The 13613-nt window shown below is 38.4% G+C and overlaps 1 protein-coding gene across 2 annotated transcripts in view; it reads left to right on the top strand.

Moving 5' to 3' along the window:
- Positions 1 to 13613, top strand: part of nos1apa (nitric oxide synthase 1 (neuronal) adaptor protein a) — a 216299-nt gene that overhangs the window by 100330 nt on the left and 102356 nt on the right. For both annotated transcript variants that reach the window (XM_039600969.1, XM_039600970.1), the window contains exon 5: positions 11737 to 11845. In XM_039600969.1, the coding sequence (XP_039456903.1) occupies positions 11737 to 11845 (109 nt within the window). The remainder of the gene's footprint in view (positions 1 to 11736; positions 11846 to 13613) is intronic.

Raw genomic sequence — 13613 nt, 5'->3', positions numbered from 1 at the left:
GCTTTTTTTGCTCTTGGTTAGAGTATAACTACAATTTATATCTCTGTTTCTTCCCCATGTATCTGTTGTGCTCCAGTATCGTATGAGCTGTGGATCTGCTTTCTCTTGCACTTGACTTGGCTAATTTTTTTCACCTCCCTAGCAGGTCAAGGGATTTTTTTATTAACTTAGTTTTCTTTCTGACTTATATCATTCTCGTCTTCCTGTACTAACGTGTGTGTGTGCATTCATCTGCTCTTGTGTTAATTAAAACTCCCTTCACACATTCAATCCATTCAGTGTCCTTGCAAGATGCTGCGTGTCATGATATGACACATTATGCATTGTGGTATGAATGTATAATGTGGTGTATTATAATTCATGCGCAGCAGACAGTATGCATATGCATATATGTATGCGTGAGGAGTAATTTCCTCTCCTGTGATGTGTTTGCTTGTGATACTGACAACAAATGGCTTCTGCCTCTGTGAGCAAGTATAGGAACAAAGCTAAACAAAGAGTAATTTATCAAATACGGAAAGAGAACAGAATAAGTTGAATAAGAATGCTGGGAAATGACAGCACATGAAATGTTAGCATTATTGTTTATTATGTTTTACCTAAAGTTTTAAGCAGATTTCTTTATTTGGTGATTTTTGACAGTCCCAGAGTGGAACCAGCCATTACAAAGACTGTATATAAAAGAGGGACATAATCACCGCAATGTTGCGCTATTATTTTGAAAATGGCAATCTGAAATTTTTGGCAATCTTACTTACTTATTTTGGTAAGAGCCTGAAATTTAAGTTATCGGCTAATTCTAGCAAGTTCGGTGTAGAATATTGATACACAGTGTAGGTGAATGGCACAAATATCTTGTAATACTAATAAAATACAACATATTTTCTCTTCTTGGTGTAAATAACTGCACAGGAAGCCATGGTATTTGTTAAAAATGTTCCTGTAGGCACCATAAATGCCTGGTTGACTCCACAGTCCACTCTCATCACTTGAATTAACAGAAGTGAGGCCTTGTACACACCTGGGTATGGCTACTTTTTACCCCTCGGACGTAAAAGGCTGATTGTCATCACAGTACTGCGCGGGCAGGATTGTGAATGCCGTAAGTCCAGAACAAGGTCACACAGAAGCTTCAAACTCATACCAAAAGGTGCATCTACTAAAAATCTTGGAGAAGTTGGAATCTCAGTCAGAGGTCAAATTTTATGAAAACCTTTAAAATGCATTAATTTGTGAACAAGGTAACATGAGATTTTTTCTTATCATAGGCGCGTTTACTAGGAGCCTAAGGAGTAGCACTGACGGTTGCCAGTATTTTTTCATTAACCAGGTTGGAAAGAAGCCCTATTAAAAAAAAAAAAAAAAAAAAAAATCAAATCAAATGAAACAAAAATTAAAATTTAAAAAGTTGCTTGTAGGTTTCATGCTTTGGGTAGTGCGCAACGACATCTCATTGTACCCCAACGTTTCCATCACCACCCTTCCATCTGCACTTTTCCCCACTGTAATCTCACTGCCAACCTAAGAGACAGTGGAAGGACTGTCAAAACTTCCAGCGCTAGTTGGCAGTTTTGATTTGCTGCCCCTCATAAGCAACAGGTTTGATTATTAGATAGGCAGAGTTCATGTGTTCAGGTCAGAACTGTGTCCTTGAAATGACCATATTGAGATATGTCCTCTAACTGATGCCATACAGAGTCAAGAACAGGAACAAAAACTGGCTATTAAGAATTACTAACTACATACAGTAACCTAAGTATTTAAAACTTTGGGCATTTTAGGTCATCAGCATCCATAAGAGAAAAAAGGAAAAGAAGAACAACATTAACATTATTTAGGCTTCTTCGCAGGCTATTTTCCACAAAATAATAGTCCAGACTCTGTTATCCACACTTTCTGATACACTCCAGTGTATCGGGGTCCATGCTCCTGAGGCAAAACTCCAAATAAATATTTTACCTGTCTTGATTTGATATGAGGTTTTTGTTTATGTTGGAGAAAGCGAGAGTTTTATTCAATTTGTCTCCACTGAGTTGAGTTTATTGCAGGGCTTGAGATATTGATTTAGTGACCTGATTTCACATAAAAGACCCTAAAATGCGTCCATATAAATACAGAAACCAAGACGCTTGCCGTTTGATTAAATAATGCATTACAGAATAAAAATGAGCCTGAGCTGCTAACGTCTCACCTTGACTGTAACAAGTGCAGTAGGAAATTGCCTGTCTGCTGGATGATTAAGTCTGTTGTGTTACTTTCCGAATTGCCAAGTCTGTGCTATAAAATTTCCGGGTTTGTCTTTATATGGGCATGTAGAGTTTGAGCTGACACAACAGCTTTTCTGATAATGAACCTCTACCTTTTCACCCTGCTACTTACACTCAAATTTAATCAGGAAAATGCTTGATCAGTGTGTAGTGTAATTAAGTTTGGTTTATCTCAGTGTTGCCAAATCCTTGCTGCTCTCAGGAATGTTTTGCTTCACACAAACCTGTGTCTTTGTTATGAAATATGAAGGCAAAAAGCTTGTTATTGTGAAGCTGTGTTTCTCGTAATATTGAACTGTTGAGTGGTTTCGGTGCAGCTCAGGCAAAAGGCTTTTGTGTGTTGCCTAACCATGTTTAGTTTGTTGCCTAGTTTAAAGCGATCCCCCACGTGAAGTGAAAATATGAGTTCAAGTCAAGATATTCTGTTCAAGTAAACCACGAGACCTTTGACCCAACGGCATTCACTGACTGAGATGTTTTCGAACATAACCATCAAACCAGCATTTCGATTATTATTGCTTACAGAAAATCAGAAATCCAGTGTTTCAATCTCTATTGCAATATGGCATTTTGAGTTTGAGTTTACTGTTCAGATATATTGGATTATGATAGCAGACGACATTGTGTTCTGTAGTAAGAAGAGGAAATAGGTGGAAGAGAGCCCAGAGAGGTGCAAGTATACAATGAAGAAAAGAGGAATGAAGGTCAGTAGAAGCAAAATTGAATATGTGTATATGAATATGAGAGTGACAGAGAGGGGTGTAACAGGGAGCAGAGATAGTGAACATGGATAACTTGGAATATCTCAGGTCAACAATCCAAAGCAATGGACTGTGCATAAGAAAAGTAAAGAAGAGACTGCAGACAGGGTGGAGTGGGTGGAGACAAGTGTCTGGAGAGTTCTTCCTGTTGAAAGGGAGTTTTTCCTTCCCACAGTTGCCAAGTGCTTGCTCATAGGGGTCATCTGATTGTTGTAGGGTTTTTACCTTAAATGCAAAGCGCCTTGAGACCAATGTTGTTGAGATTTGGCACTTTATGATTTGATTTGATTTGATTGTGTGACACCAGGATAGCAGCAAGAGGGAAACAGCAGGTTTACAGAGTACAAGTGAAACTTGCTGTATATATTTGTATGTACCCTCTACAAGGAGCGTGTCATTAACTGTCAGTGACTGCTGAAAAGCTGACTGTTCAGAGTGATATGTAAAAGCATATTAATGGAAAGCTGACTAGAAGGGAAAAGTGTGGCAGGACAAGCGTGCATAAGCAACAGGTATAACCAGAGCCTTGAGATGATTGGCAACAAAAAGTTAAGAACTAGGGAGCGCTTCCCCAAGAGTGGACAAATGCTGCTGTATGCATCAAGGGCCATCTTCCTAATATCAAAGCATTCCTGAACCAGAGGCAACATAAAGAGAACAAGAATTAGACTTTTGTTCAGTTCTCTTTCCAGATAAAGGCAACTTTTGGATTCCATTTGGAAGTTGAAAGCCTAGAATCTGAAGTGAGCATGGAGAGCCGGTTTAAATTCTGCTCTGACTAAACTCAACATTTGCATTCATGTAATAAAGTTTTATCATTACATGCTGTGATTTTATTATTTAATTATTGCCAAATCAGTCCAAATGATCACAGCTCAACAAAAAGCAGGTCATCTGTGCTTCATTTCTTCAGAAAATCATCATCCAGGGTAGAAATTAGGGGTGCTTTTACATTTGCTTTATTTGGTTCAGCTTAAATAACCCCCAGGTGTAGTTGCAGTTAGTATGGTTCAGCATGGTTCAGTGAAAAATGTCAATTCAACTATTTGACTGCTTGAAAACAAGGATACCAGTTAGATTTTAAAGCCATTACTGACAATCAAAGACTTATCCGTGAGCCTGCATGGCTTCAAAAATGTTTGCTCATAAAAATTATGAAATGAAACAGACCAGAAATAAATCATGAAAATAAACAGTCATTTTCAGGTTATGAAACGCCTCACTTTAAAAGTAATGAGCATGCCCCGATAAAACACAAATTGTTAAGTCCCAACAGACAATGCAGAATGATCGCACACATTGGGTAACAGTACATATTAAAAACCTAAATCTTTTAGTGAGTTCATCCAGACGCCCGTGTTTCCTGACATCAAGTGTGATTTTTATGAAACCCCTGACTTGCTATTAAAGGGAGACAGAAAGATAATCCTCTTTTTCGCAGAGACCCACAAATTTTTCTGTGTACGGCACAATAACTGTCAAACAGCACCTGTGGAAATTTGAATAAACATACAGAGGCAACACATCCTGACCTCATAAACCTGTACTGGAACACTGACATAAATTAGCTCAGTTGGCAGGACACTCTGTAATTACTGACGCTCTTAAACCTGTCGCTCAAATCCAGCCATTCTTACAACACACGGCTAATGACTAGAAATTAGTCACCAAATAGTCTGAATGGATTGTTGAGATCATGTGAAGCAAGCAGTTGAAAGCCAGAAACATACTGAAATGTTCAGTTTTGAGATATTTCTACTTATTGAAATGTTTCTATATGCTGTAAAGCTGTTTAATAAAACAGCAGGTTTGTACCACAGATCTATATGAGGATTATGAGGAAGGGTAAAACTACAAAATCAGAAACACTTGAAGGATCAGATATATTATTTATTTATATGTTTTAAATGGATTAAGAAATTGTTCGATACAATTTCCTCATGTACAGTTTGATTTATAGGGAAAAAAAGACGATGCTGTCTCTAGCAGATTATTGCTGTTGCCTGTAGTTTGCTCTGCAAAATTGTCTGCATACATTTGCTGTTTACTTTCCAAGCTGTTGAGCTAGACACACAAAAAAGTGCAATGCAATATGGAAACATGGTAACAAAGAATTTTCGTCATCAAAGTAAAGGCTGCGCCTTTTGAAATGTGTTGGTTGCAGCTGCAAGACTTCCATGCAAACTGCTGGGAACGGTGACAACCTGTTAGTGACCAAAGCAACTGCAATTAGGTTTTTGGTGCAGTACCATTTTCCTCTGCTACCAACTTCTCGCTATTGACGGCAAGCAACCTCCACCAACCATTTGCCAACCAGATGGAGAATACAGGTTTTTCTCTAGTCACTGGTGGCAACCAGGGGACAATGACTGCTCTCTAGGCCTGTATGAATGGGGCCTTAGTTGGGCAAAGTTAACATGCTAAATTTATTCTTACCTATGGCCAACTCAACGGATTCGTAAGCCTAAATGTAACAGCTATCGGTAGCATATGGGTAAAAGTCTTACCTAGCCTGACCAAGCTTGTGAAACAGGCATGAAAACTTTATTACTTCTGTAGAAAGTTTGAGAAAGATGTACATTGCTCCAGGTTGCATGTTAGGGTCTCAAAACTAGACTAGATTATATGGTACAGGTGAACAAGACCAAAAATATTTTACAACAGGCCAGATTTCGCCTGCATCCAATGAGTTTGACAGACATGACCTACACAGTGATCAAATAGTTCATGTTATACTGATACTGAAGCTTTTATGGATTTCCAGTAACAGAGAAATGATACTAATGCAGATGCACTCAGCTTTTAAAAGCATGATGCTTTTGCTGTAATAGACAAAAACAGACATCTGAAGGCTGATCTGGCACAGGTGCAATGGATTGATCCACAGTTACTGTGTGATTGTCAATGCTCTGTGTGTGTGTTGCATTTCCTCTTACCCTTTGATTTATAGCAGCTGTGTTTCACAGGCAGCGATTTATCAAAGGAAAAAATGTCTGGGGCCTTCGAAAACAAGCCCACTTCATTACTCAAACATCACATGGCAGCCCCCTGCACGATAGGCTCGGCCTGTTAACATGAAGGGCTTATTGCAGGGTTAGCTGAGTGTGAGTGAGTGTGCGGTCATTGAAAGTCTTGTTAATGCAGCATTACGCTGCCTGTCAAAAGTTAATGAATGCCAGTGTGAGTAGCTGGGCTTCGTTTGTTTGTGCACAACTTGTGGAGCCTTTATAGAAGCGCTGACATCTCTTTCTGTCTGTGCTTCAGCTCGGAAAAGTGATAGAGCGGAAGTGCTTTTGCCAAACTGCTGTAATGCCTTGCTGAACTTGAACTCACTGGATGAGTCATGATCATGTGCTTCGCTCCACTGCCTCACTCTCTTTTCAACATCATATTCATGCAAAATTTCTGCCTGAGCCTTTTCTCTCTCGATTCACTCATAATCCTTCACATCCTCACTTTTTGGTTCTACCGATACTCTCATTTACTTTGAGTATCCATGACTCTCATTATTTAACCTGCTGTCTGGGCTTTCAGTCACCGTCTAGCTGCTCTTTCTGTTTCTACCTTTGTTTCTATGCACTAAATTCCTCAGCTTTATTTATTTGTTTCCTTCCATGAACAGTAAAGTCAGTTTGGGTCTTTTTGCTTCACCGTTCTTTTTTAGGATATTTCTGCATTATTATAGGTTTTCATTTCAAATAGGTCACTATATTTTTACATATAAATTGTTTTGTCTGTGCAATGATCGAAATTATGAGGGAAAAAAGGCTTTTGTTGCTAATTATTACATTTTATTACACAGTTCTGACCCTACTATCTGTATGTCGCAGAAGAAATTGTGACTCATCAGACAAGCCAGCCTCTTTCCGCTCCTCTTTTGTTGAGTTTCGGTGAGCTTGTGCGAAAGTTAACCTCATTCCTGGTGTCGGGTGTTCAGGGATGCTGTGAATACGGTTGTTGTAACGAGCTGAAGCATTCTACTCTGACATCAACAAGGTGTTTTCATCCAGAGAACTCGATCACTGGGTATTTTCTCCTATTCAGATGTAAACTCTTTGAGTTGGCTGTGTGGAAAAATCCCAGTTGTTTCTGAAATACTCAGACCAACCTGTCTGACACCGACAACCATGCCACGTCCAAAATCACTCAAATCGCCTTTTTTCAGTAGCAACCACAGTCATCGCTAAGTGTTTGCCTATCGTCAGCTGTCACTAGGATGACAATTAGTAAACATTATTGGCTTATACTGGAGTTCAGTCAATAAATGAGCAGTTCCATAATAACTGTGCACTCTTAACATGTTGTTGATGCTAAAAATGTGGCATTGTTGCCTCTATAAAATCAAATTAAACCAGACTACTACTGTTCTCTCTCGTTTTTTCATAATTTTTTGTTAAATATAGAACGTAAACTGTCCTCAGCAAGTTGTTAAAACACTCCAAAATGTTTTAAGATTCTGTAGGTAATCCTATGTAATTGGTTCAACAATCAAATTTTCTTTTGTAACCCTAAATGAGTTTGTTTTTCAGCTATGCAAATGTTTATAATTTAGTTTAGAATTTTTAAATGAAATTAAATTAATGAGGCAAAACCACAGGATTCGGAAATGAATTTTTTCTCTCCAACTATTGGTTGTTAGTTGGAAATAACTTCATTGGGGGAGCAAAGCTGAAAAAGAATAGATGAAAACAAAGGAAACACTTAATTTTTCACTTGTGATGATCAGAGTAGAGACTAAAGGTCTGATTGGGCCGCACAAGATTTCCACTTCCACTTTTCAAACTGGGCCTCAGAACCTCTGCTTTAAATGATTGATCTTCTGTTTGTATCTGTATTGTTTTTTATGAGGGTTTTTTTTTAATGCTATGAGGGGTTTTAATACATTTTTTCCAATCAGATGTATTTTTGTTATCACAGACACACTTCTATTGCTGCTCTTATTTCATTCAGCAGCAGCGCGAGCAGAAAAGTGACTTCCCTTCAGGTGAATATGTTGTGGATTGAACGTTTAAGCGGGACAGACAACCCCTTGAAATACAATAAAAGAAGCTTGCTGTTGGCACCATTTGCGGTCTGATTTATTTTGCCCTTAAGCATCTTTGACAGCTTTCGTGCGAAGCCCGCCTCACTTATTCCAAGATCTGATCTATCCGATGCATCTTCACCTGGATGGTTGGCAGCTGTTCCTCTTAGAGACAGTTGATAGAGACGTATCTGGGCTGTCATCTCGGCGCTGCTCAGGGATTTGTCAGCTAAGCTCACTTTGACTCACTTGTGGGGTGAGCTGCGCTTGTCTGGAAGAATATAATGTGCCCCGCAGACAACAGTTAGTGGAGCAGGAAGCAGTTTGCCGTCATCCTGCCTCAGATTTAAAAACAAAAAAATCAGGATGTTTATTCCTATTAAACTGTCTTGGAGTGAGGGGCTAAAGGAGGGCTGTTTAATTAAAAGGGATTTTTGGGGGGGGAAAAGGAGCCGGATGGGAGCGGTCAGTTTTCTCACAGTACATGACCTGGTTTGAAATGTTTTTTGCTACAGCTCCTCACATCCCTGCATTTTTAGTCCTACTCTTTCCTTTGGAGGAAAGGCCTGTGTTAAGAGGAGCCTCTACTAGTGTTGTGTCTCCCCTTAAAGGTTCTAATAAAGTAGACAGTTTCCTGAAAGTTTATTCGTTACATTAACACAATATATTTTATATTAATCAAAATCTGGATACTAGGCCAAATTCATAGTTTTTCTTTGATTTTTTTGGCGCGTTGTAGTTTTATTTTAATCACCTCATAATCCAGGAAATAGTCAGAATTCAATTCATTGGCCTTTACTGTGTTTATGGGAAATACTGTTGTGTCAATCAGGTGATGAAAGCCGTGTAGAAACATGCAGGAATCCAGCTGGAATGTTTGGTGTAAGTATTATTAATGTGCAGATTTCTGCCTTAGAGGAATTTTATAGGAATGTATGATAAAATTCCACTGTTTTTGTTTGTATTTCAATTGGAATTTCAGAAGTCCAGCAGGCCAAGAAACACACAGTTCTAGAATAAGACATGATTGTAAATCACAAATAAACCAGCAATTTTCACAGTAAGACATAAGAAGCCAGCAGAGAGATTTATCACACAAATGTCTCCATAAACATGAAATGATTCATCTTAACGGAGGCTTAAGCCTGCTGTAGTCACATTACATATGTAAATGTCTACACTTTTTCCTTTACCTAAAAACACAGTGGCAGCCACACTGCTGGCTTGTTTACAGTCTGTATGATGGTCCTTGATAAGTGCACTGTCATTATAGCTAATGGAGTCATTGAAAATCAAAGGCGTACTACACCAAAGTGGATCAGAAAACATGGGGGACTGAATTGATTCTCATTATTTATGAGCCCTTCACAACAAATATATGTGCAAGATGATGACTAAACTAGTATTTGAATTCTTATTGCCTTTCCTGCTCTCTGGAACTGACAGCAGGCTTTTTGTTATTCAAAAATAAATAAATGTATGAAAGTAAACCTAATGTGTTTAAAAACTAAAAACGACAATCTTGTAGATGATTTAATGCATCACTAATAAGTTGACTTTTACAGCAGCAAGATGGATCTGAAATCAGTCTCTGTGCATGCATGTGCGAGCTCATGCGTGTGTGTGTGTGTGTGTGTGTGTGTGTGTGTGTGTGTGTATTTTGACAGTCTGCTGAGCAGACAAAGACATAATCTATAACACAAGAACTTCAGCCAGTGTGGCTCCCAGAGAAAAAGGCCAAAACAAATACCACAAAAATGTCACAGAGTGCATAGATCAGACGCCACAAGAAGTTCCATAATATTACTGGTAGGCAAACACACATATACACAAAATTATGCACACACACACACACACACACACACACACACACACACACAAAGCCACCTTGTGCAGTAACATACTCACACAGAGGCAGCAGGATCATTTGCATAATCTTCACCTAATTCCTTGTTCATCCCTGGTTGTCCGTTGTCACACTATGATAAATTACCTCAAGCAACCTTGCAGGTTCCTTAATATGGTGCTAATTGGCCAATTAGGGAGCCGTTTTGCCTGAGGATTTCGCCACTTCTTGCAGTTATATTTCAAGTTCACTGTTAATCAACAAATGGCCTCAGATTCCTCTTCTCAGTCAAAATCCAACCACACATTGGACTATGCTCAAAAGCACAAAGATACAGTGCATATGGTACTGAAGGCACATTTGAAGGTAGAAGAGCTGTAAGCTGTAAACCAGCAAACAAGGGCAATAAAAATCACAGAAATAAAGGACAGAGTCCTAATCTACACGAAACCAGGCCTAGAAAGGTCTTAGAAAACAAGTCCTATGCCCAGCTAAATCATGGCAGCATTTACAGCTTTGCCCAGGTAAAAGCCATAGACGATATAAAAGACCAGTATAATGTCACTCACTGGTTTGCACAGCGAGCATACCTTGCATAATCCTCCTGACGCTTGACAATGACCAAAATTTACAAAATGGACGTAATATTTGATTCACTATGACCTGAATTGAGTAACTAAACGTAAAAACTCACCAGAAAACTTTTTACTGAGGTCAGTTCCAAGAGCCTTGTTTCCACAAACATCTGTAGTACAGGAAGTGTTTGTGAGACCAGAGGTACTGACCTTTTAAAAGACTGCAGATTGCAAAAGACATGTCAGCCTGTTAAACTCAAAACTCAATCAGTTTAACCTGAGACACATAATCCTAACTATAGTGGGAAAATGAATATGATCACACTACTTAGTACTTTAAAACAAACATAACCCAAGTAGCAAGGTGCTTACATAATATACCTAAAAATTAGAACTTCGTGTAAGTTGGTAGGCAAACAATGCAGGTGTCATCAGTTGGAAATGGCATTAAGTGGAGTGATTTCTTATTTTCAGTGGATTCTTGATGAAAAAGTAAAAACATTACGTGTGAGCAATCATATTATTTCAAAATATGACAGTTTCCCAATTTTCTTGCCACCATATCATCATCTGCAACTCTTTACCCCTCCAGCTGTTTTCTTTTGTCATCATGAATTAGACCCACAGTGGGGGTTAACTCATACAATGCTCTCTCGCCTACAGGTTATTGTTTAGTCGCTCTGCACTGCCTTTGTACTCCCAGAGTTGTTTCTTGCTATTTACCTCCTCTGCAGGGTATTGTACAGTTCGTCACTGTTGGCTGCGCACAATCTCTCCCTACGAGCACAACTCTATTTTTGACCCAAACTTAGTTCCTCCCTACATCCTCTTTCACACAGAGTATTTTTTTTTGTTACAATGGTATTAACGCCTCCGTCTCCTCCGTGCACTGGAATATATCACCGTTGTTATTTGAAGCATTTTCTTTTACTTGGATTTTAAGTTCACCTGACTTTCTGTCACTGTCAAAGTGTAACATAAATACAACTGAAGTTTTGAAAAGAGCTTGTACCTGTCATTTATTTAAATAGTCCTACCCCCATCACGGCTTTCTCAGCTTCTTTTTCTAAAAGCTACAGTTTGATGTCTTTCCTTTTGGATTAAAACAAAATCATGTTTATATTTGTCACATTCAAATCCCAGAGAAATAGGCTCGTTTCCCATTTTCCATCTTAAGATGCATTTTGAAAACTTGCCAGGTTTTGTTGTTGTTTTGTATCTCATTCACTTTTTTTAATTTCTGACCTATTTTCTTTTCTTTTAGGATCTTCTACGTGTCTCATGACTCCCAAGATTTGAAGATCTTCAGCTACATTGCCAGAGATGGACAGAGCAATGTGTTCCGCTGTAATGTCTTCAAGTCTAAGAAGAAGGTAAGATGGAGAGAAGCTCCGTTTTAAAGCTTTCACTATGTAACTTGTTACATACCCTTGATGAGTTGGATAGATTCACTTAACTTAAGCCCTACACCTACAGCTCTACTTTAGACACCATCTCTTAAATTTGGTTTCAAACAACTGAACAACAGCAGAAAGAAATAAGTTATGTGGTTGCTATAAAACAACACAAGGACTGAAGTTGTACACTGGGGATTGGCTGTCTTATGTTAACTGTATTACCTCCGTGAATAATCAAAAAGTTGTGATCCGGAGTTTTTTTGAGTATTTATCATCACTGCAAGATTGTATATGTCTTGTTTTCACTTCATAAATGCATATTAATTTGAAATACTGAAAATTAATTTGAATTAAAAAATAGTGGGAGACACCATTCTAATGTTTTTATGAAAATATCACATATCCAGATGCAGATATTCTAGAACCGGGGACACAATTCATGCTTGATATGGAGATTATTTTTTGTAGAGGAACCAAGACTGTATAAAAAAACGAACATTGCATGGTTACATGGTTTCAAACTAAGCTTCTGTTAGATCTACACCTTTTACTATAAAAAATACTTTTAATTATGATTATAAATATAATATTAAAGCCTACCTAAAGCTTAAATACAAATTTTAACCAGAGAGACTAGAATACGATGTTGGTATTTAAGGAAGTGAGCTAAATCAGTTGAATCATATCTCTCAGACAGATTGTGATTTGTGTAAATGTGGAGGCTTCTTCACGAAAACAAAGAAAGAGTTCCCCAGGAATGAGGACCAGTACTACAGTGCTTAAATCTTTGGGCAATATTATAAGAAAACACTGCATACATTTTCAGTTCTATGCAGACGATATCCAGCTATATTTATCTACGAAGGCAGATTATATAAGTCAGTTAGTTAAACTGCAGTCACGTCTTAAAGATGTAAAGGCCTGGATGTAAAGTCTTTTTCTTCTCCTGATTTCAGAGAAAGACTAGGCCCTAAAAATCTTAGAAGCATGATGTCTAACCAGATATTTACAAACTCAGGATGGCGTTACCTTGGCCTCTAGCGACAATGTGAGGAATCTTTTTGTTCAGGAGATGTTCTTCGACAAATATGTAGAGCTGCTTTCTTTCATCTTTGAACTACTGCTAAAATTAGAAACATCAGAGCCTTCAGCTGTCATGTCCTGTAGAACTAGCTCCCAGCTTGGATGCAGGAGACAGACACCCACTCTACTTTTAAGATTAGGCTTCAAATTGTTCCTTTTTGATAAACCTTAGATTTAGGGCTGATTCAGATGACCCTGAATAATCCCTTAGTTATGCTGACATAGGCTCAGTACATTTTTTTCTTCTCCTAGTCTGTCTCCTTGTGCTCTCTTTCTTTTCTTTTCTCATTCCCTTCCACTCCAGCCGGTCGCGACAGATGGCTGTCCCTCCCCGAGCCCGATTCTGCTGGAGATTTCTTCCTGTTAAAAGGGAGTTTTCCCCCCCCCACCATCACAAGTGCTTGCTCACAGGGGATTTTCAAAACCAAAATTACAAATGAATTTACAAAAACACATAATATAATCACATAGGCAGGGGGGAAAGAAAAGGAAAAATATTGTCAGCATTCAAGAGTTCAAAGAGTTACTTAAGCTAATTGTGTCGCAGTTTAAAATGGGCCATGAAAGCCTCAAGTACAACACCAACACCACAATAAAATGTCACTAAGAGGTTAAGAGTGACAATACAAGGGAATTTATGTCCTGCTTAATCAGTAAGTCT

This window comes from Oreochromis aureus, linkage group 17 (assembly GCF_013358895.1).
Source record: "Oreochromis aureus strain Israel breed Guangdong linkage group 17, ZZ_aureus, whole genome shotgun sequence".
NCBI lineage: Eukaryota > Metazoa > Chordata > Actinopteri > Cichliformes > Cichlidae > Oreochromis > Oreochromis aureus.
This window is presented reverse-complemented; position numbering and strand designations above follow the sequence as displayed.